Here is a 21,108-nt window from a genome sequence, read left to right as displayed (position 1 = left end):
TTGTTATTGCTAATTCTTATTGCTATAATTATCTTATCGTCATACAGGCAAGAGGAAACGAGGAGGAGACGAGCACCTAGCACAGCACGCACGGCACCATGAACAGAGCCTGGCCCAGGTAGATCGGCACTGGCAGCTGACCAGTGCCGATGGGCTGGGCTGGGCTGTTGCCCAGGCGAGGGAGGAGGAAATGGCCTTGAGAAGGGAGGAGAACGCTCAAACTCATGCGTTTAACCTAGCCTTCCTGCGCACTCTCGGCCAGGTTCTAGGGGGCAGCCGACGTGGCCCGTCTCCTCAGGAAGACGAACCACCTCTGTAATTGTAATATTATTCAGTTTCATCTCTCTTGTTTTTGTTAATTTGTACTTTCTTGTTTATTTCTTATCTTTCCTTTTTTTTTATATATATATAATGCCATATATTTTTATGCTGCTGCAATACAAACATTTTTTTATTTTGTATTTGTACAATGCCATGCCTTTTTATGCTGCTGCAACAAATATATATATATTTTTTATTTCTATTGTACATACAATGCCATGCCTTGTTATGCTGCAACAAAAAACACTTCCCAAATTGGGATTCAATAAAGTACTTCTCATTTTATCACTTGTTGATAAATGCATCATCTGATTTCCTGCCATAATCTGATTAACAAACTGATTTTCGTGAGCATGTAAACAAAGTCACTAGGTTGCCACTCACACACAAAATTACAGTTTTGGAATCCAATCAAACTGAAATGTACAATTAAAGGGCTTTAAATCAGCAGAACAAAAACTCAGATTCACATGAGGTAGAAGTTATAGGCCTATATTTTTCCTAAATAAAAATAGGCTACAACTAATACCATTACTAATAATATTTGTGGATCTTTAAAAAAGAAAAAGCCTACAATATCACTCAAAAATAGCCCAATTAAGATCTAGAGATATAAACATGCAATAAGAAACACCATCAGTTAGGAAAAAGCCCATAAGATACAAGTTACTTTTAAGAGATTTAAAGCAAGAAATTGAGTTTGCCTGCTTGAGGTCCTCCTAAAACATTATTTGGTAACTGACACATTACTTAAAGTAAAATATTTCCTTTTACAAATAAACTGGAGGGGGTATTTAGAAAAAAACAGAAAGAGAAGGGGGATAAGAGATCATTTGTATTTATGTTTACTTTCATATTTGCTCAAATGTTCTTATTATGGGGATGTACTTACTGGTGCTTGAAAATCAAATATTTACTAAATAGTCAATTCTGATAACATTTTTTTGTTTAAATCATTTGACAAACACATATGTGAAAGAGAAAAAAAGATTGATTTATGTTCAATACAATGTAGTAATAATAAAAACAAAACAAATGGCACTAGCCTTAATGGCTCACAATCTTTCAATGTTGTGTTTATAATTACAAACACAAGAAATGTATATCACTGATGATGTTATGAACCAACATATTCAAGTTTCCTGTACAATGAATATTTAGCTATTCAGGTAGCTCATCAAACCCTGTCGTATTTCAGTGCCCTCCTCCTCTGCACCTTGTGCCACTGCTACCACTGGCTCTGCTGCTGCTGGTGCATCCCACCCATCATCATAGGCCTCTCCATGACTCTCGCAGAGGTTATGCAGAGCACAGCATGTCAGCACCATTGATTTAACAAGTTTCACATCACATTCATTACTTTTCATGAGGCAACGCCACCTTCCCTTCAGTCTACCAAAAGCGTTTTCTACCACTACCCGTGCGCTGCAAATTTTCTTGTTGTAGATCACATGTTCTGCTGTCAGCTGTCCATTGTCAGGGAACGTTTTTATGAGCCAGTTTTGCAAGGGATAGGCATTGTCTCCCAGGATGTAATAGCCAGCATTCACCCCACCAATGTTCCTGGTGCAAGGTGGAAAGTAGTTACCACGACTGGCTAACTCCCACAATGAGGACAGCCTCAAAACTCGAGCGTCATGCAAGCTCCCAGGCATTCCTGCAAACACATTCCAGAAATGTCCCTTTCCATCTACAACTCCTTGAAGGATGATGGAGTGCCAGCCTTTCCGGTTGAAATAGTCACAGTGGTATTCCTGTGGTGCCAAGATGGGTATCTGTGATCCATCAATAGCACCTACACACTGAGGGAGCCCCCACCTGTTCTCAGTGTAGGCAGCCATTTCTGCAAACTTCTGCCGGTCTGGTGAACGAATTAGTTCCGGTACTAACAACGCATCTGCAGCACGACAGAATTCTTGCACACACCGGCACACAGTAGTCCTGCTCACTCCGAAAAGATGTCCAATGCTTCTGTACTCTGAGCCGGTCGCAAGCTTCCACAGTGCGATGGCCACCCTTTTCCTTAAAGGTATACACTCGCGGAATGGTGTGTCCTGTCTCTCCATCGCTGGCCGCAGTTTGTTGCACAGGTAGACGTAGGTTTCCTCAGACATCCTGAAATTCCCCACCCACTGAGTGTGTGTGAAAGATGGAACAATCACACCCCACCACTCGGTTGCTCGGTCAAGCATCCAAACACATGGTCTGCGGTGGCAACCTAACTTCTAAAATACACAAACAAAAGCATACATATTTTAATACGTAAAAGTGGTAGCTACAATTAATTAAATACTTGAAACACTTTTGTCATATAATGAGCGTGAAACACTTTGGTCGTATAGTGAGCGTGAAACACATTGCTAGTTAGCTAACGTTAGCTTACCGAGTAGCGTTGTCGTTGAATCATCCTGGAGTAGTCGCTGCCGCGTTGTACGATTGCCATAAGTCTCCCCTCAGCTTCTTCTGTATTCCGTCTTGCTATAAGCAGCCTTTTCCGAAACAAAGTTTTCCTTCTTGCTGTGATAAAAAACCACATACCAAGAAGCAAGGACACGATGGCTTCCACATGCTCCATTGTTGTTGTGTGAGTTGTGTCGCATTGAAGATGACCTCACGGCAGTTGTATGCAGCGTCGCTCCGCCCGCCAAAAAGCTGATCGCCCCGCCTACACTGCGTTACTATAGTAACTACCCCAGTTCCTAAACTGTAATGGAAACGCAGCATTAAAGTGAGCCGGGCCTAATAAGGCCAAACCAAACCGAGCGAGGCCTGCAGTGGAAACGCGCCATAAGGTACTCGAAAGGAGGGTCAGGCCGATTGTCGAACCTCAGATTGAGGAGGAACAATGCGGATTCCGTCCTGGTCGTGGAACGACGGATCAGCTTTTTACTCTCGCAAGGATCCTGGAGGGGGCCTGGGAGTACGCTTATTCGGTCTACATGTGTTTTGTAGACTTGGAGAAGGGGTATGACCGAGTTCCCAGGGAGTTACTGTGGGAGGTGCTGCGGGAGTATGGGGTGAGGGGGTCTCTACTCAGGGCCATCCAATCTCTGTACTCCCAAAGCGAGAGCTGTGTCCGGGTCGTCGGCAGTAAGTCGGACCCATTTCCGGTGAGGGTTGGCCTCCGCCAGGGCTGCGCTTTGTCACCAATCCTGTTTGTAATATACATGGATCGGATTTCGAGGCGTAGTCATGGGGGAGGGGGTCTGCAGTTCGGTAGACTAAGGATTGCACCACTGCTTTTTGCAGATGATGTGGTTCTGATGGCTTCATCGGTCTGCGACCTTCAGCACTCACTGGATCGGTTCACAACCGAGCGTAAAGCGGCTGGGATGAGGATCAGCACCTCCAAATCTGAGGCCATGGTTCTCAGCAGGAAACCGATGGACTGTCCACTCCAAGTAGGGAATGAGTCCTTACCCCAAGTGAAGGAGTTCAAGTATCTTGGGGTCTTGTTCTCGAGTGAGGGAACAATGGAGCGTGAGATGGGCCGGAGAATCGGAGCAGCGGGAGCGGTACTGCAGTCGCTTTACCGCACCGTTGTGACGAAAAGGGAGCTGAGCCAGAAGGCAAAGCTCTCTGTCTACCGGGCCATTTTCGTTCCTACCCTCACCTATGGTCATGAAGGATGGATCATGACCGAAAGAACGAGATCGCGGATACAAGCGGCCGAGATGGGTTTTCTCTGCAGGGTGGCTGGTGTCTCCCTTAGAGATAAGGTGAGAAGTTCGGTCATCCGGGAGGGACTCAGAGTTGAGCCGCTCCTCCTTCGCGTCGAAAGGAGCCAGTTGAGGTGGTTCGGGCACCTAGTTAGGATGCCACCTGGGCGCCTCCCTAGGGAGTCAGAGCTGGTTGATGTCGCCAAAGGAAGTTTGGGGCTCTCTGCTGGAACTGCTACCCCCGCGACCCGACCACGGATAAGAGGGAGAAGATGGATGGATGGATGGAGAGGGGATACAGCTGTGCACATGTCATCATTAACAGACTTCGTTTAAGAGTGACGTTTGAGTGAACAAGGACATCCCAATTAATACTTGAGGACTCCTCTGTCCTCACGTCACCTCCTCGTGTCTCTCGCTCGCATCTTACGGAGGCGGAGCTAAGATGCAAGGAAGGGACGCGAGTGAGGGAAAGGAGGAGTCGAGGAGGGGTATTGAGATGAGGCTATGGACAACATCAGCGAACTAGTGCACTGCCCACTGCCCACTGCCCACCAGCCACGCCCCGACACATGGGGTCACGCCGGCCAATCACAAAGCTTTGATGCGTTCAAGTGCATTATTCTGGCACAAGAAGATTATGTTATAGGACATTAACGATAAAACAGAATATTGTTGTTCTATTTTTAGACACATCTCGCGATCGACTGGGAATCTCCCCGATCGCGATCGACTGGTTGGGCACCCCTGACTTACAGTATCTTCTTGATTTTTTATATTCTATATTTCTATCATTGATCTTCTACTTTCCCCCTATTTTGTATGTACTCTTTGTTAGAGAATATTTTAATGACATCTGTGCAGGGGAGAATTTTAGTGTTTTCCTATGTGTCCTGCCTGCAACTTAGAGCAGGGCACAGGTCAAAGGTCCTGCCTTCCTGTGGGGGAGTGTGGACCATGCGCGCAGATGACTTTAACAGACTTTCTTTGTCTCTAAACATGTGTTAATATCGATTAGGATGGAAAGAGCGCGAATATAGGCCACTCCTATATTCTCTGTGTATAATTGCACTGTTCTGCTCTGAAATGGGCAGTGTTGGTTTGGGATTTACATGAGGAAGTCGTGTGGAAATCTTGCCAATGCTCCGGCCGTAGACTGTCAATAAACTCCGATGTTTGATGTAAAGTGGACTCCAGTCTTCTATTTCTTCCATTCACATTGCTGATCAGAACTTTCCTTCACACTCTTAATATATTTTTCATCAAATATAACATATTAAAAAAACAATTCAATAACATGCTTTAACCATTAGGCGGTGCACACAAGGTACACACTGCAATACCATAATAACTTTGTGTTATTAGTGTAGGACACTTATGTATGTATAACATCTGAATATGTGTCGTTTTATTCATGTTTTCACATAATTTTACAGGATATTGCTATATGTGACCCGCTCTATCGAAATCAGTTGGAACGGCTAATTTCAAAATAAATGTGGATTTGCGTAAAAAAATAGTTTTTCGGGGTTCAGTGTTTTGTTTGATTTTAAATAAACAAAGTCTTGGCTTTCAGAATATGAAACTTTTATTTCCAAAATCAGACGATAAATACATTTTTGAAGCTTGTAAAGGGAAGATGACAGGCACCTCTCACTAGCACCCTGCTCTTCCGCAGCGCAGCCCCCTCTCCCTCCGGCTGAAATTATTAAAGTAAGGCGTATAGTAATCATAGATAACACGGCAGGATCCGTTACAGTTTGTTTTCATCTGATTTTAAATAAACAAAGTCTTGGCTTTCAGAATATTAATGTTTCGGCAAATTCAGATGATAAATACAACTTTGAAGCTTGTGACGGCATAATTACAAGCGGAGATCGGAGTAACTTAACGTCACAGCAGGCATAACAACAGCCGGTGTTTCTCGTGAGTGTTTTCCCCTGGAAACAAACACAATACACACAAACACACACACACATATACATACACACACCCGCGAGCTTCCCCCAGACCAGTAATCCAACCGAACATATTTTCCCTCCGGACTATTTTGATCATTTGCTCCGCTAATAATCAGTCAGATCGATGGATTCCAGAGAAGAGGAAACTTTGAAGCCCTTTTTCTCAAAATGATGACTCTGTGACAGTCATTAGATAATGTGACATATGTTGCTTAATATTTGGAGTACAAAAACAATCCTGATATCATCAGAAAGCTGGGAATATCCTCTTTCCAACAGTGTATTCAACTCAAAATGTGTCTTCAGGTCAATGCTTCTGATTTCGATAGAGCAGGTCACATATTATTTCACATGTTTTACTTCGACACATTAATATCTGATTTGTAAAACATCACAGACAGAAAGGTATATCTGTAATTGAATGGTTAGCTATTGCAATTCTGATTCCATGGATGTTTCTCCCATCACCCAAAACCCCTGACTATTCTTTCAACTCAGTATTTACATTGTTATATTCAAAGAAAATCAGTCATATCTTTAAAAACGACAAGTCCCTGTCTATCAGCTGTGTACTGTTATGGTGTAAATACAGCCTATTTACCAATTGGATCAAATATAAAAGTCAGCCGAATTAGTGTTGATACTGCAAGGAGACGTATTGTGTGATAATTGCTGATATATTTATGATCACATATTCAATTTCGTAGGCAGTTCTTCCAGTTTGTCCAAAGGTCTTCTAATCAGGGCTCTATAAATAAATAATTACGGCAGATGTGTAATATTTAATGCTTGCTAATCCCACCATGCTTTTATGCTTATAAATGCTTATTTATGCTTATTCTGGTTACAGAAAATGAATAAATCAGCAGGCAGGAGTCCAGTGGCAGTGCAAAGGCCCCTTTGTGGGGAATGACATGGTGGGCCAGGGGAGATGTGTTAGCACATTTGTTGTCTTATTTGTGGTCTCTGTAATAAAACCAATTGCAGCTATCATATTTCAGAGCGCAATTTCCATGGAGACACAGCCAATAACAATCATCTAAGGTTACTTTATCTCCAAAACATCTATCTAGTGTGACTAAATAGGAGCAAATTAGATTACGGAAAGAACAGGAAAAGCTAGTTTGTGATGCTTCTGAGAAATTCCTCTAGCTTCTAAAACCATAACTACAACTGTAAACAACACAACCATTAACATGCACTTGTACAGTGCTCTGAGGCCATTTATGCTTTCTAAGAGTGAATAAACGAGCCTTACATTCAATGATAAATGAATGTTAATGAGTAATCATTGAAGCACTGCAGATATGAAGTCTACAGGCACTCAAATGTGACAACCAATATTAGATGCATACTTCCTGCAATTCACCCCCCTGCCCCACGCATCCATAAACAATTAATAATCATCCATTTTGAAATGGGCTGCTAAACTAGCACCCTCACATAAAGCATATTGCAAAGTGATGACCATGTGTTTAATTATGTAACACATAAAGAAATAAATGGAAAATCACGGAACTGTATATGACAGGAGGAAAACAGCTTGAAAGGGCTCTCAAGTAATTACCCCTATGCATGAATCTCTGTGCACCATTGCAGAAATTCACAACAGTGACATTAATGTGTGATGGCAACGGAAACATCTGATAAAAGGCTGGAGTGAGAAGCACATCACTGTTTTTCATTACAACTTTTTTACCCCTCTTTGTTACCTTTGTTGTGTTGTGTTTGTAGATGAAAAAGCTTAGATCTTCTTAAAACTGACAGGCATGCTGGACAAATGATTCTGTAACGTGCTTTGATCCCCCTCCTGGCCTTTCCAATCCTCGGGGTCTTCAAAAAGGTGCTTAACTTAGAACCTAGCCAACAATAAACCTCCTTCATGTCCTAGGCAACCAGACACGTGTCAAACTGGCAAACTAGTATACTATACTCATGTATGTCCAGTTATGATGGTCTATGATGTTTGCTTTGTGTATCACTTCATTTATGTGATCAAGGAGCACTTGTAGGACATTAATCCTTTAAATATAAGGCTATTTGTGTCAAAAAGTTATTGGAGATGATGAATACCACTCTCATTTCTGTATGTAAAGTATGGAGCTTTTATCCCAGCTTTATCATAAAGAGTCAAAAGCAGGTCTAAACATGGGTCTGTCAAAGTATAAATAGACAAAAACGCTTGCCTACACAAACTCTTTCTAATCAAAACTTCTCATTTGTTTAAGGTAATTTACGTACGTGTGTAAGGTAATTTACGTAATGTGCTATAAATAGGTCATGCTGAATAACAACCGGAAGTTGGAACTTTTAGGATTGCCATGGAAACATTGGAGAAGCTACATAGAAACAGTGGGTGAATGGACAAACTGTAAACCCTTTTAAACTGAATAAACAAAGAAGATACATGTGCATAACTATACTGTATAGGTGATGGTGGGGATTACTCTTAAACATGCTGGAAAAAACGTGGTATGCCCACCCCCCACCCCTAGCTCTGCATGTGTACTTAAAACACTGCCATGACACCATTTTGACAATACAGTGTTAAAGCTTAATTCAAAACTAACGCACAATGTCAAATTACTGTATGTATGTCAAGAATTAGCGGATTTCGGGGTAAATAAAAGCGATTATCCTTCCAGCGTGTAAGAAAGTCGGCACTACATTGCTGTGTGCCCCTTTGTACAAATGCGTCCCGTTATCAGAATCAGAATTCCTTTATTAAACAGCTTAGTGTTGCATATCTTACATGCGTTAAAAAAGTACTAAGTTATAATATAATAAAGAATATGCTAAAAAAGTACTAAGTTATAATATAATAAACAATATGCTAAAAAAAAGATAAAAAGTTACATAATTTTCAAAAATACAGATAAAAAACAAATCAAATCTACAAATCAAATCCTGTAGCAGTTCTTAGAATTTCGCAGCCCGGTATTACAGTTATTAAAGTATATATTGCACATAAAGCACATATTGCACATAGTTTGACGGTATTTAACAGCAGCAAGTTACACAATGTTATAATCGGCAGATACGTTTCCATTCATTTCGGCAAGCCTGGGCAACAACGATTAAAATATTTCTTGCTCCCAAACCAATTGTGTATTTCATTACAAAAAGCAGTTATACCATACTATGTTTAGGTACTAATGAATTATATCCTCAAAACAAACACACACATAAATAACAAAGGAAAATACATAATTTAATAACGTTAATAAACAGTTTACAGATTAATTTAATAACATTAACATTGATAATTGATCTGCATATAAGTAATGCTAGTTTATATAACAGATGAACAGATGTACAATATCCAGAAAGTAGATGCAAAAAATATCTATAATGTGTGCATTTCCAACATATCCTCTGAAAGAGTGTTAGTCGTTGAGTTGAGTAGTGAGCCATTCGTTTTGTTTTTTTTCCGTGGTGCGATGTCTGCTGAGAAGTCCTTGTATGACTCGCTGACCGAGGACATCTGGGTCTGGCAGCTCCCCCCGCACGGCCTTGTAACGTGTACTCCTTTGAACATGTTTATATGATAATTAGGACTTTAAGAAACATTTTACACTCAGACAACAATCACAAAGTTGTAGCAGGCTACATACAATTACTTCGGTAGATAGTACCTTACACCGTCAGCAACTGTAAACTGCTTTGGCTTTGTGGAAATGTACACCGTGTCACTCACTCTGCCTGGTTTCACACCCTATTAATTACACAAAAGAATTGTCAAATTAATTGAAAAGGTCGTTGATGCAACATACTAAATCAGCTCTTGGCACAAAGGAAATACTCATTAAACCGTGGATTGGTTGTGAACACATACTGTACTTACCATGGTTCTTGGCTTGTGCCATCGCTGCTCTGTTTCAGTGCAGCTAAGGTTAACTAACTTGCATACGTTGTGTAGGTGTAAGTGCAGAGCTGTGGAACAAATCACCTGATCTAACTCCTTTGTGTTATCCTTTGTACACTGTGCTTACTGTGCCACTCAGTAAGATCTCACTCAGAGATAATAACGTTTAATAATAGATAAAACTGTTTTTTTTCTCTTCACAGTTTATTTGATTTTCTTGGTGAAGACAAAGTTCTTGGTGAAGACAAAGTTCAATTCGCATCTCAAAGTATTTAGCCTCGTTCTGAGCCAATACATTTTATTTCTATAGCGCTTTTCTTGAACCCAAAGACGCTTTACATTTGGGAGGGATGGTCGACAAACAAAACAAAAACAAAACCAAAAAGATTCAAAACAGAAAAGCAGTCAGGAGGAAGTTGGTTGAGAGGGGGGGGGGGGCTTATGGATACAGAGTTGAAGAGGTGGGTCTTGAGGCGGGACTGGAACAGGGTGAGGGACTCAGACTCACGGAGGTCTTGGGGGAGGGAGTTCCAGAGTTTCGGGGCTGCCACAGATAAAGCTCTATCCCCGAAGCTCCAGAGTTTGGCCTTGGGGATGGAAAGCAAACCAGCTGAGGTGGATCTGAGGGACCGGGGTGGTTGGTAGAGGATGAGGAGGTCTGTGAGGTAAGGGGGGGGGGGGGGGCAGATGGTGGGCGGCTTTGTAAGTCAATGTACAGAGCATATCATTTCCTCTTCTCCCCTGTCTAATCCTCTCCTAATTCTACACAAGTAATCTTGTATCTGAGCTGAGATGTGATCTCTAAAAGGCAGGGCGAAAAGAGATTCTCAGCCAAAGTGGGGAGGAAAGAAAACACACTTATTTGATAACCTTATTTTAAAAGCAATTTCCCTGAAAAGGTGAGAAAAGCATATTTGAAGCAAAATGCAATAAATAAAGCAGGGGACACAGGGGCATATTTTTACTACAGCTTTATGTTTTCTCTTCAACAAGGTTTGCTGGCTATAATTTAATCAGACCTCAAGGGATTGACCAAAGACAGCAACAAATCAGAAACTGGTCAAGCATCAAGTTGAAAAACATTTTGACGAAAGCCTATATTTTTGCTTTTCTTTTTGACAGGGATGTTTCTGAATGCAAAGACAGTATTTTAAATGGCACAGATAACAAAATGTTCATGTGAATTCATCACATTCATTATGACAAATATACTGTTAATATAAAAAAAAATGTAATAGCACAGCCAATGGAAATAAAATGTTATCCAAAAATGTAATATGTTCACAAGTATGTTTTCAAGACATTAAATGGTATATGGTGTGCATTTATAAAGCACTTTTCGAGTCTTCGCGCTTTTATATATCCAAGTAAGCCTCAACCCATTCAAAACCAATTCATGCAGAGGCTGCCACACCAGGTGCTTAGGGGGACCAACACTCACATTTGAGCTACATGCTGTGTTTTTATGCTACAGCACTTGGTTTCCATTCAATAACCAGATTGCAAAGACTTTAAACCTCATTGCACTCCAACAAAAAAGTACTTGGCAGATATAACAGTGGGGTGACAAATATCTTAGATACTTTGCTTTTGGATAGTCAGTGCCATGTTTCTTTTTTCACAAAATATGTGCATTGTTTTTACGTTTACACAGAATTCCCGCACCCTAAACCAATAGTTGGTTATTCACTACCATTGTGGGTTGACTTATGGTTTAGATTTGTATTAACACTGCCAGGAGAAGAACATGTATACGTATTTGTAGAGAAAATGTAGGAATTAGCAGCATATTATCACATAATCATCATCAAATGCAGTGGGATCATAGATTGATGGTAACAGCTCAAACATATCTGCTGTGGAATTTCCCTTAAAGCGTAGTCATTGATTATTCACATCGATTATTTTTGAGAAAATGCTGCTGGGTGATGCTTATTAAGAGCATTATATAAACTGCGATGAATATAGCTGTTGGCTGAGTGAGAAGCTCAGCACAAACACTGATACATCTTCACACTCATTTTATTCCTTAAGAATGTCCTTTTTATGCTATAACGTCACCATGAGAACACAGCCTACGGGCACATTACCCTTGTCATGCAGGGTCAGTATGATTTGGCTATTTCCCTGCTGGGCTCCATGTCGTCTAATATTTTCTCTGAATGTTTTCTTTCCTTTAAGGGACTCAGTGGCTCATAGTAGACGGATGCAGCAACATCAGCGGTCCTTTGCTGAAATCTAAATGACTGGCCACCTGTGCAAAAAAAGTCAGAATTATTTTGCGTCTTAGTCTCTTGAGGTTTTTGTTATTCTGAACACGATTATCACAATTTGTATCTGTGTCAACGTTTTTTGGGGCACTTAACTCCGAGTAGTTCCTGAAAGCTTTTCTGTTAAAGGACAAAAAGGGGCACTTAATTGCAGTCATTTGTTCCATTTCTTTCCTAAATTGGACCTCTAGGGATCAATAAAGGCTTATCTTATCTCATCTCATACTTTCTTGCAAAGATTAACATTTTCAACTGCAGCTAAAAACGTTCAATCGTATTTCCTGCTAACCAGTTACTGTTGGCTTGTATTCTGATTATAAGAATTATCAGTACCATCAGACTGCAATTTGACCTGCATGTTAAAAATAATGAGTTATGGGTACAGACAGTAATGATTGGGCAGATCAATTATTAAATATTCCTTTCCTTCCAGATTCTAACATCTTTTTTTTTACACAATAATTAATCATTAACCAAAAACTGATCTGAATAAGATAAATGATAATGAAATCAAAATCTGAGCAATTTCCATCCCATAAAGTTAAAATTAAAGTATTTCTGAAACGGATTGGGAAAATGAAATGTCCTTCATGAAATATATAAGACAAACTCAGTGCAAGGATTTATGATACTTTTAAATATATTTGTTTTAAACAAACATTGTGTCATAATGAGTCTCCTGTCTTTCAGTCCCACTGATCAGTCTGTCGGCAAGAACGGCACATCGTCTTTCTTTCAATGGTCTCTGTTTTGTCATCCAGAAAATAAATGTGCTTTTCATTACATCTTTGGTATGATTATTTAGCGTAGTTACATACTTTATACATTGAAGATCAGTGAAACAATGCAAAGACAAATATTACATTGAATTAAATTATATTAAAGAGGGATACAATAAAAGACATAAAAACATTGTTTTTTGGCCACTTGCTGTGATCTTGATTTTAATTAGCATTGCACTAAAACTCTTCTGCAGATTAATATTACCCATATGCAGAATGCATGGTGTGTGAAGTTATGTAAAAACAACCAGGGGATGAAGGTAATCTATCTTTAGAAAGGTCACTGGATTTGGGAAGATTAAGAGAAGGTCAGTAGCAGGGGTTCTTTAATCATATTCTTGATTTTTCTTGCATGAGTTTGAAATTATGAACATTTGTTGATACAAAGGCTGGAGTGACATTTTTAAAGATGAAATATTGTAATTATACTACAAAACATCACTGCCAGTCCCCAGACTGTCTGGGAGGAAGTGGTGCCTAACTGTCGTCCTTGCAGTGCCTATGTGTTATACTTATTATCTGAACGTATCACACGGCTTAGTAGAATACTCAATTCTGATTGGTCAATTTGGAGGTTGTTAATAGTCGATAACACACCGCTACTAAGCATAACATCACTGTTGCTAACGAGGGTCAAGGGATGAAAGGGATGAGATTAAAGACAGAGCGTTGGACATCAGAGAAATCAACAGAAGAAGGCAGACAGGAAGTAAACACTAATACACTGAACAAAAATATAAATGCAACACTTTTGTTTTTCATGAGATGAACTCAAAGATCTAAAACATTTTCTATATACACAAAATAACCATTTCTCTCAAATATTGTTCACAAATCTGAAAAAATCTGTGATAGTGAGCACTTCTCCTTTGCCGAGATAATCCATCCCACCTCACAGGTGTGGCATATCAAGATGCTGATTAGACAGCATGATTATTGCACAGGTGTGCCTTAGGCTGGCCACAATAAAAGGCCACTCTGCAACGTGCAGTTTTGCTTTATTGGGGGGGTCTGGGGGGGTCCGAAAACCAGTCAGTATCTGGTGTACCACCATTTCCCTCACGCAGTGCAACACATCTCCTTCGCATAGAGTTTATCAGGTTGTTGATTGTTGCCTGTGGAATGTTGGTCCACTCCTCTTCAATGGCTGTGCGAAGTTGCTGGATATTGGCAGGAACTGGAACACGCTGTCGTATACGCCGATCCAGAGCATCCCAAACATGCTCAATGGGTGACATGTCCGGTGAGTATGCTGGCCATGCAAGAACTGGGATGTTTTCAGCCTCCAGGAATTGTGTACAGATCCTTGCAACATGGGGCCGTGCATTATCATGCTGCAACATGAGCTGATGGTCGTGGATGAATGGCACAACAATGGGCCTCAGGATCTCGTCACGGTATCTCTGTGCATTCACAATGCCATCAATAAAATGCACCTGTGTTCGTCGTCCATAACATACGCCTGCCCATACCATAACCCCACCACCACCATGGGCCACTCGATTCACAACATTGACATCAGAAAACCGCTCACCCACACTACGCCACACACGCTGTCTGCCATCTGCCCTGAACAGTAAAAACCGGGATTCATCCGTGAAGAGAACACCTCTCCAACGTGCCAGACGCCATCGAATGTGAGCATTTGCCCACTCAAGTCGGTTACGACGACGAACCGGAATCAGGTCGAGACCCCGATGAGGACGACGAGCATGCAGATGAGCTTCCCTGAGAAGGTTTCTGACAGTTTGTGCAGAAATTCTTTGGCTATGCAAACCGATTGTTGCAGCAGCTGTCCGAGTGGCTGGTCTCAGACGATCTTGGAGGTGAACATGCTGGATGTGGAGGTCCTGGGCTGGTGTGGTTACACGTGGTCTGCGGTTGTGAGGCTGGTTGGATGTACGGCCAAATTCTCTGAAACGCCTTTGGAGACGGCTTATGGTGGAGAAATTAACATTCAATTCACGGGCAATAGCTCTGGTGGACATTCCTGCTGTCAGCATGCCAATTGCACGCTCCCTCAAAACGTGCGACATCTGTGGCATTGTGCTGTGTGATAAAACTGAACATTTTAGAGTGGCCTTTTATTGTGGCCAGCCTAAGGCACACCTGTGCAATAATCATGCTGTCTAATCAGCATCTTGATATGCCACACCTGTGAGGTGGGATGGATTATCTCGGCAAAGGAGAAGTGCTCACTATCACAGATTTTTTCAGATTTGTGAACAATATTTGAGAGAAATGGTTATTTTGTGTATATAGAAAATGTTTTAGATCTTTGAGTTCATCTCATGAAAAATGGAAGCAAAAACAAAAGTGTTGCATTTATATTTTTGTTCAGTGTAGGAACACAGTGGCCCTTTCTCATTCCATCAAATCCCCCTCCTCGACTCCTCGACTCCTCGGTCCTCTGGTAGTGACCCGGAAATGAATTTCAGCGCGCCATGTTGAAGGACATCTCATTTCTCTAAATGCACTTCGAGGACCGAGGATCGAGCGTCGAGGAGGCTCTCTGGAGGACCTATAACCGAGGATACACTGATGGGTCCTCCACGGCTCCTTCGTGGATGCATTTCCGGCAACAGAGATGTTTCAAAGAGTCGTGACGCACGGCCGGACTTATCTCAGCCAATGACAGCTCTGCATGCATCCCCTGGATATTATTTTATTAACTGCTTTCATCGCAATACGATGTTTACAGTGAGAACAGCTGTGAGGTCCGTGCAGAAAGCAGAGCAGTGTGTATAATATATCACTCAGTATAACAGGCCTACTCTCTTTATTTGCTTTAGTAGATATCTACAAACAAAGAGTCGATATTTTTCTAAAACCATTAAGTGCTTCACATAATAAAATACACAACGGCTGTAGCCTGTTGTAGGAGCTGTATGTACAACCCAGTCTCACGGCATTTCGTGTTCACCAACACGATTTTTAATCTATTGATTCGTGTTCACCAGCACGATTTGCCCCTTTTTTTCGTGTTGCACAGCACGATTTTAAAAGCAATGTATTTCTACTGCCTGCAGCACGTCTTTTTCTCCGGTCGGGTCGTGGAAGACCGGAAGCTGTGTGGTTCATAAAAACATGTTCTTACTCAATATCAAGCCACAGTTATTGCTTTTATTTTAAATCGTATAATTTCGGACTTTTGTTGCCGTCTGTGAGGAAAATAAATGGGGCTCAGAGCCTCAGGATACTGAAATCTGTATTTTTAAATATTTGTTCCTTCTAATTTGTTATTCTTTTCAAAATAACACACTGTTATTTACTCACCAATAACACACAATTATCCTTGCTTTTATTTATTGGTTTAATTCCATAATCTCTGGCTTTTTTGGTGTCCGTCAGGAACTGAATTTCAAAATAAAAATAACCGGAAACAGACGCAGGCCTATAAGGGACATTTCGAGCATCATTGCGATTGTCAACATTTCTGAGTTTAGGATGGCCGAAGACACTACACTACCCATAATCCCCAGCTATCGTTTAGGACTACAGTCCCCGTAAGGTTACGCAGAGCGTCAAACAGCTGTGTGAAATGGAACGAAACCACGCCAGACTATCCAAAACTGGAATCGAACGCCCCCCCAGAACTACACATTAAAGCAAACAGATATTGTTCTAAACTGTATTAAAGTAAACAGGTATTATCTTGAACTGTATTGAAGTGAACATGTATTATTTGGGACTGTTTTTAAGTAATCCTATATATATAAACCTTCTTACATACACTTTCCCAGATACCCACACACACACACACACACACACACACACACACACACACACACACACACACACACACACACACACACACACACACACACACACACACACACACACACACACACACATACACTCCCTGTCCAAGATATCAACACACACACACATACACTTCCTCTTTACCAAACGCACACACATGTCCTTTTCAAGGTTCTTTTTGGGGCCAATGTTTGATACTAATATATCTGTGTACAATGTTTGATTGTTTGAGAAAGAATAGTTTGTGTGAAACCTTCCCTGGGAAATTCAAGGAGTGAAGTCCGGTGGAAGATAAGCAGTGACTCTCCGCCCCAAAAAGGTCCATATATACTGTTGTTTATTCATGCACGGTGCCCCCTGTTGCTGACTGGCCGGTCCCGATACCTGTATCGCACGGCAGTGGAGCGGGGAGCCCGGAGTGCTCTGTTACAGGGCACTCTGTATTTTCGTATTGTGTCTTTTTACCATTAAAATCAGATTATTGTTATAACTTGTATGCCGGTGTTTTGAACTCCTTTTCTTATTAATCTGACCAGGCTCATCTAAACGGACGGCGCGGAGCAGAGCTGGGCTTTAAGCCACCACAACTGTGTCTGCTCCTACAACATGCTGGCTATTGTGTTTCGCAAAATGTTCTATGGAACGTCTCTACTGAACGTTTTCGTTTTTCCCACAATTAGAAGTTGCCAGTATTAAACACATTGGTGTTATCAAATGTAAAACATATAATTAATACATCGGTGAAAATCGCTTGTGTCCATAATGCGCAGCATTAATATATAGCATTAATATATACTCACATGACAGCTCATTGCTACTTTGTAATTCTACTCCACTACAATTCAGAGGTTAACCTGGTATTTTTACTCCACTGTATTTATTTGAGTTACTTTGCAGATTCTTATTAATTATGTGAAATATAAACAACCCTTAAATCAGAATTTAGTTACACCTGAGTAAAATTCAGGTAAGGTGATTGTCAAGTGCCAACAATCAGGAGAGATATTTGATAGTTGGTGCTTGAGAAGACTAAACATGTATCTGCAATTGACATGAATGGAAACAAGTAATAAAGTATATTCATTACTCGTTATTCTCTACTAATAGTTAATTAAAGACTGTATATTATGGCTATTTTGCACATCCCTTTCAAGATTTTCAAAGGTTTATTGACATATCATACACAACTACGGTGTAGTTATGCAATGAATGAAAAACTTGGGTCACAGGTTCCTCAACAGTGCATTACAAGACATCTATCAATATGTGTGTACCTCCACCATTAAACTGTCATATTCTGCACATTTCTTATTCTATCTACATACATAAGAGTATAATTCATATGTATAATATCAGTTCAAATAAGTGCTTCAACATAGTTAACATTGCAGGAAAGCAATATATTAGACGTTAAGTACTTTGTCAGGCTTAATATTTATCTGTAGATAGATACCCCCAAAGGTGTTTTCTTATTTAAAAGAAGACCTTAATCTGTTATTTAATGTTTAAATAAAGGTTAATTCGTTTTTCTGTTTTGCACCTCCTCCTATTAATATCTTTGTACATCCTGCACTAAACTGTTTTATTGTAGAGATCACTTATAGTATCTTCTTGATTTTTTACATTCTATATTTCTATATTTATACTTTCCCCCTATGAAAGTATGTACTCTTAATATTTTTTTAATCAAATATAACACATAAAAACAATAATTCAATAACGTGCTTTAACCACTAGGAGGTGTACACAAGGTACACACAGCCATAATAACGTTGTATTATTAGTGTGTATGTACAACATCTGAAGATGTATAGTTGTATGCATGCTTTCACATAATTTTACAGCATATTGCTATACTATTTCAGACTCAGTATTTACATTCTTACATTCAAAGAAAATCAGTAATATCTTTAAAAACTACAGTCCTTTTATATCAGCTGTGCACCGTTATGGTGTAAATATAACCTATCTATGAATTAGATCAAATGTAAAAGTCAGCCGAATTAGTGTTGATACTGCAAGGAGACGTATTGTGTGAAGAGAAATTGAAGATGTTATTTAATTGTTGATATATTTATGATACATGTCAAGTATTCAGTTTCGGCGGCATTTCTTCCAGTTTTTCCAAAGGTCTTCTCATCAGGGCTCTCTAAGTAAAGAACTACGGCAGATCTGTAATATGTAATGCAGCCGATTTGTGTATTACAATGCCGTTATGTGATGACTTTCAAAGAGAAAAGCAAGAGCACTCGGAATTAAGTATTATTTTATTCTTTTAAAATGTTTTACGGATTTCATATAATATAAACACCAAATCCCAGCATGCATTGTGGCTAACACATCCAATCAGCGAGCTTAAAACCATAGCTGAGGATCTTGGGTAATCGCTCGAAATGCCTACGTCTGTTTCCGGTTATATTTATTTTGAAATGCAGTTCCTGACGGACGCCAAAAAAGCCCGAGATTATGGAATTAAACCAATAAATAAAAGCAAGGATAATTGTGTGTTATTGGTGAGTAAATAACAGTGTGTTATTTTGAAAAGAATAACAAATTAGAAGAAAAAACAGATTTAAAAATACAGATTTCAGTATCCTGAGGCTCTGAGCCCCATTTATTTTCCTCACAGACGGCAACAAAAGTCCGAAATTATACGATTTAAAATAAAAGCAATAACTGTGGCTTGATATTGAGTAAGAACATGTTTTTATGAACCACACAGCTTCCGGTCTTCCACGACCCGACCGGAGAAAAAGACGTGCTGCAGCCTGCAGGCACGAAACACGTTACCAGTAGAAATACATTGCTTTTAAAATCGTGCTGTGCAACACGAAAAAAAAAGGGGCAAATCGTGTTGGTGAACACGAATCAATAGATTAAAAATCGTGTTGGTGAACAGGAAATGCCGTGAGACTGGGTTGGTATGTGAGTGTGTGTGATGTAGGTGTGTGTCGTACAGTGTGTGCGTAGATGCAGCGTACAGACAGGTCTCAGTTGGTTTGGTGTCCTCTGCTTACTTTTAAGTAAGTAAGTACTATTAAGTTCTCATTTCTCTAACCGACTGCTGCTTCGCCACCTCTCTCCTCGGTTCCCCTCCTCGGCTCGCATCTTCTGTGGGCGGGACTAAGTCTCGAGGATAGGAGTCGAGGATAGGAGTCGAGGAGGGGAGTTAGAGAAATGAGAAACGGCCAGTGTGGGCTGCTCTGGCATTGTTTAAGGACCAGTTAGTGGAAACAAAACTGTGAATAAACTCGGACAGTTACAGAACACATCTATCAGAGCCGCCCTCCATTTTAAGTCACAGTGCTGTCACCGCAGTTGAAGCTCTTGGTACGCCGGGTGATAGTTTTTTTTTCTTAGCGGAATCAATAAGGGGATTTCTATATCAATAAAATAATTTCCAATTAATATTGGGAGTCCAGTCGTTGGTTTAGTTAGTATATGGCCGTGTGATATGCGGGATTATATGCAGCGATGCGGTCATTATTGAAAAGATAACAATAACAATGTTTCTATGGCAACTGCCTCTGCTAGCTTGGACCGTTACACACAGCTGTTGTCTGATTGGTTGCGTGTTGAAAGGTCAAAAGTAACAAGGTCAAAGTTGAAATAATTAGTTTGTTGGGCTGTAGCCTACCGCTCTCTCCAAAGAAATGCAACGTCAGCACAGAGCCGTTGTACCGCGCATCATGTGAATACAGCCTCTACCATTAGATTAGATTTCACCTGCACTCTAAAAACGAATTCAGGCAACCTTTCACCTCCACTCAATTAAATGCATGGTTGCAAGATAAAAATGTGAGTTAATTGATTTAGATAAACATTTTAAGTTGCAAACATCAATTTATAAGTTGTGTTGACGTAATAATGTTGGTAATTACATCAACTTAATGTGTGTAATTTGAACTCTGATTTCTGCGTTAATTGACTTAAAACAAAATTCAAGATGTAGTAAGTAATGCAATTGGCTTGATAACTATAGGTTACTTACGTAACCCGAGTCCTCAGAGTAACATGAAGTGAGATGTCTCACTATGGGATGCGCCTCATCGCGGAGCAAACAGAAGCATCAATCTCATTACGCCAATCCTGATTGGCCGGTGATTCTTGACGTCAACGTCAGGGGAAATCACCCCCTATAAGTAGCCTGCGCCACGACGCATGCGTCATTCAAAATAAGCACCTCTTCTCGCTTCACCATAGCAAGGAGGGCCGTCTGGTGAGACATCTCACTTCATGTTACTGAGTGCTGGGGTTACGTAAGTAACCTATGGTTCTCATTCATAACACTCCGTTCGATGTCTCACTATGGGATATTGTAGCTCCCGTATTGCCAGACGAGCTTATCTCGAAGATCACCGATCAACCAGAATTTAACAGGTGGAGTCCCGACTCAACAAGGTGCCCAGCACTGCTCGGGCCACGCTTGGAGCGGAGACGTCCAGCCTGTAAAAGCGGACAAAAGTGAGCGGCGAAGACCAGCTTGCC

At 40.6% G+C, this 21,108-nt stretch overlaps 1 protein-coding gene across 1 annotated transcript; it reads right to left on the bottom strand.

Moving 5' to 3' along the window:
• Nucleotides 1-1,478: 1,478 nt before the first annotated feature.
• On the bottom strand, nt 1,479-2,435 carry LOC139434245 (uncharacterized). Its single transcript, XM_071204020.1, has one exon. The coding sequence runs from the start codon at nt 2,433-2,435 to the stop codon at nt 1,479-1,481; it is 957 nt and encodes a 318-aa protein (XP_071060121.1).
• Between the last annotated feature and the right edge of the window lie 18,673 nt (nt 2,436-21,108).

The sequence above is a fragment of the Pseudochaenichthys georgianus genome, chromosome 1, assembly GCF_902827115.2.
Source record: "Pseudochaenichthys georgianus chromosome 1, fPseGeo1.2, whole genome shotgun sequence".
In the NCBI taxonomy this organism is placed as follows: Eukaryota; Metazoa; Chordata; class Actinopteri; order Perciformes; family Channichthyidae; genus Pseudochaenichthys; species Pseudochaenichthys georgianus.
This window is presented reverse-complemented; position numbering and strand designations above follow the sequence as displayed.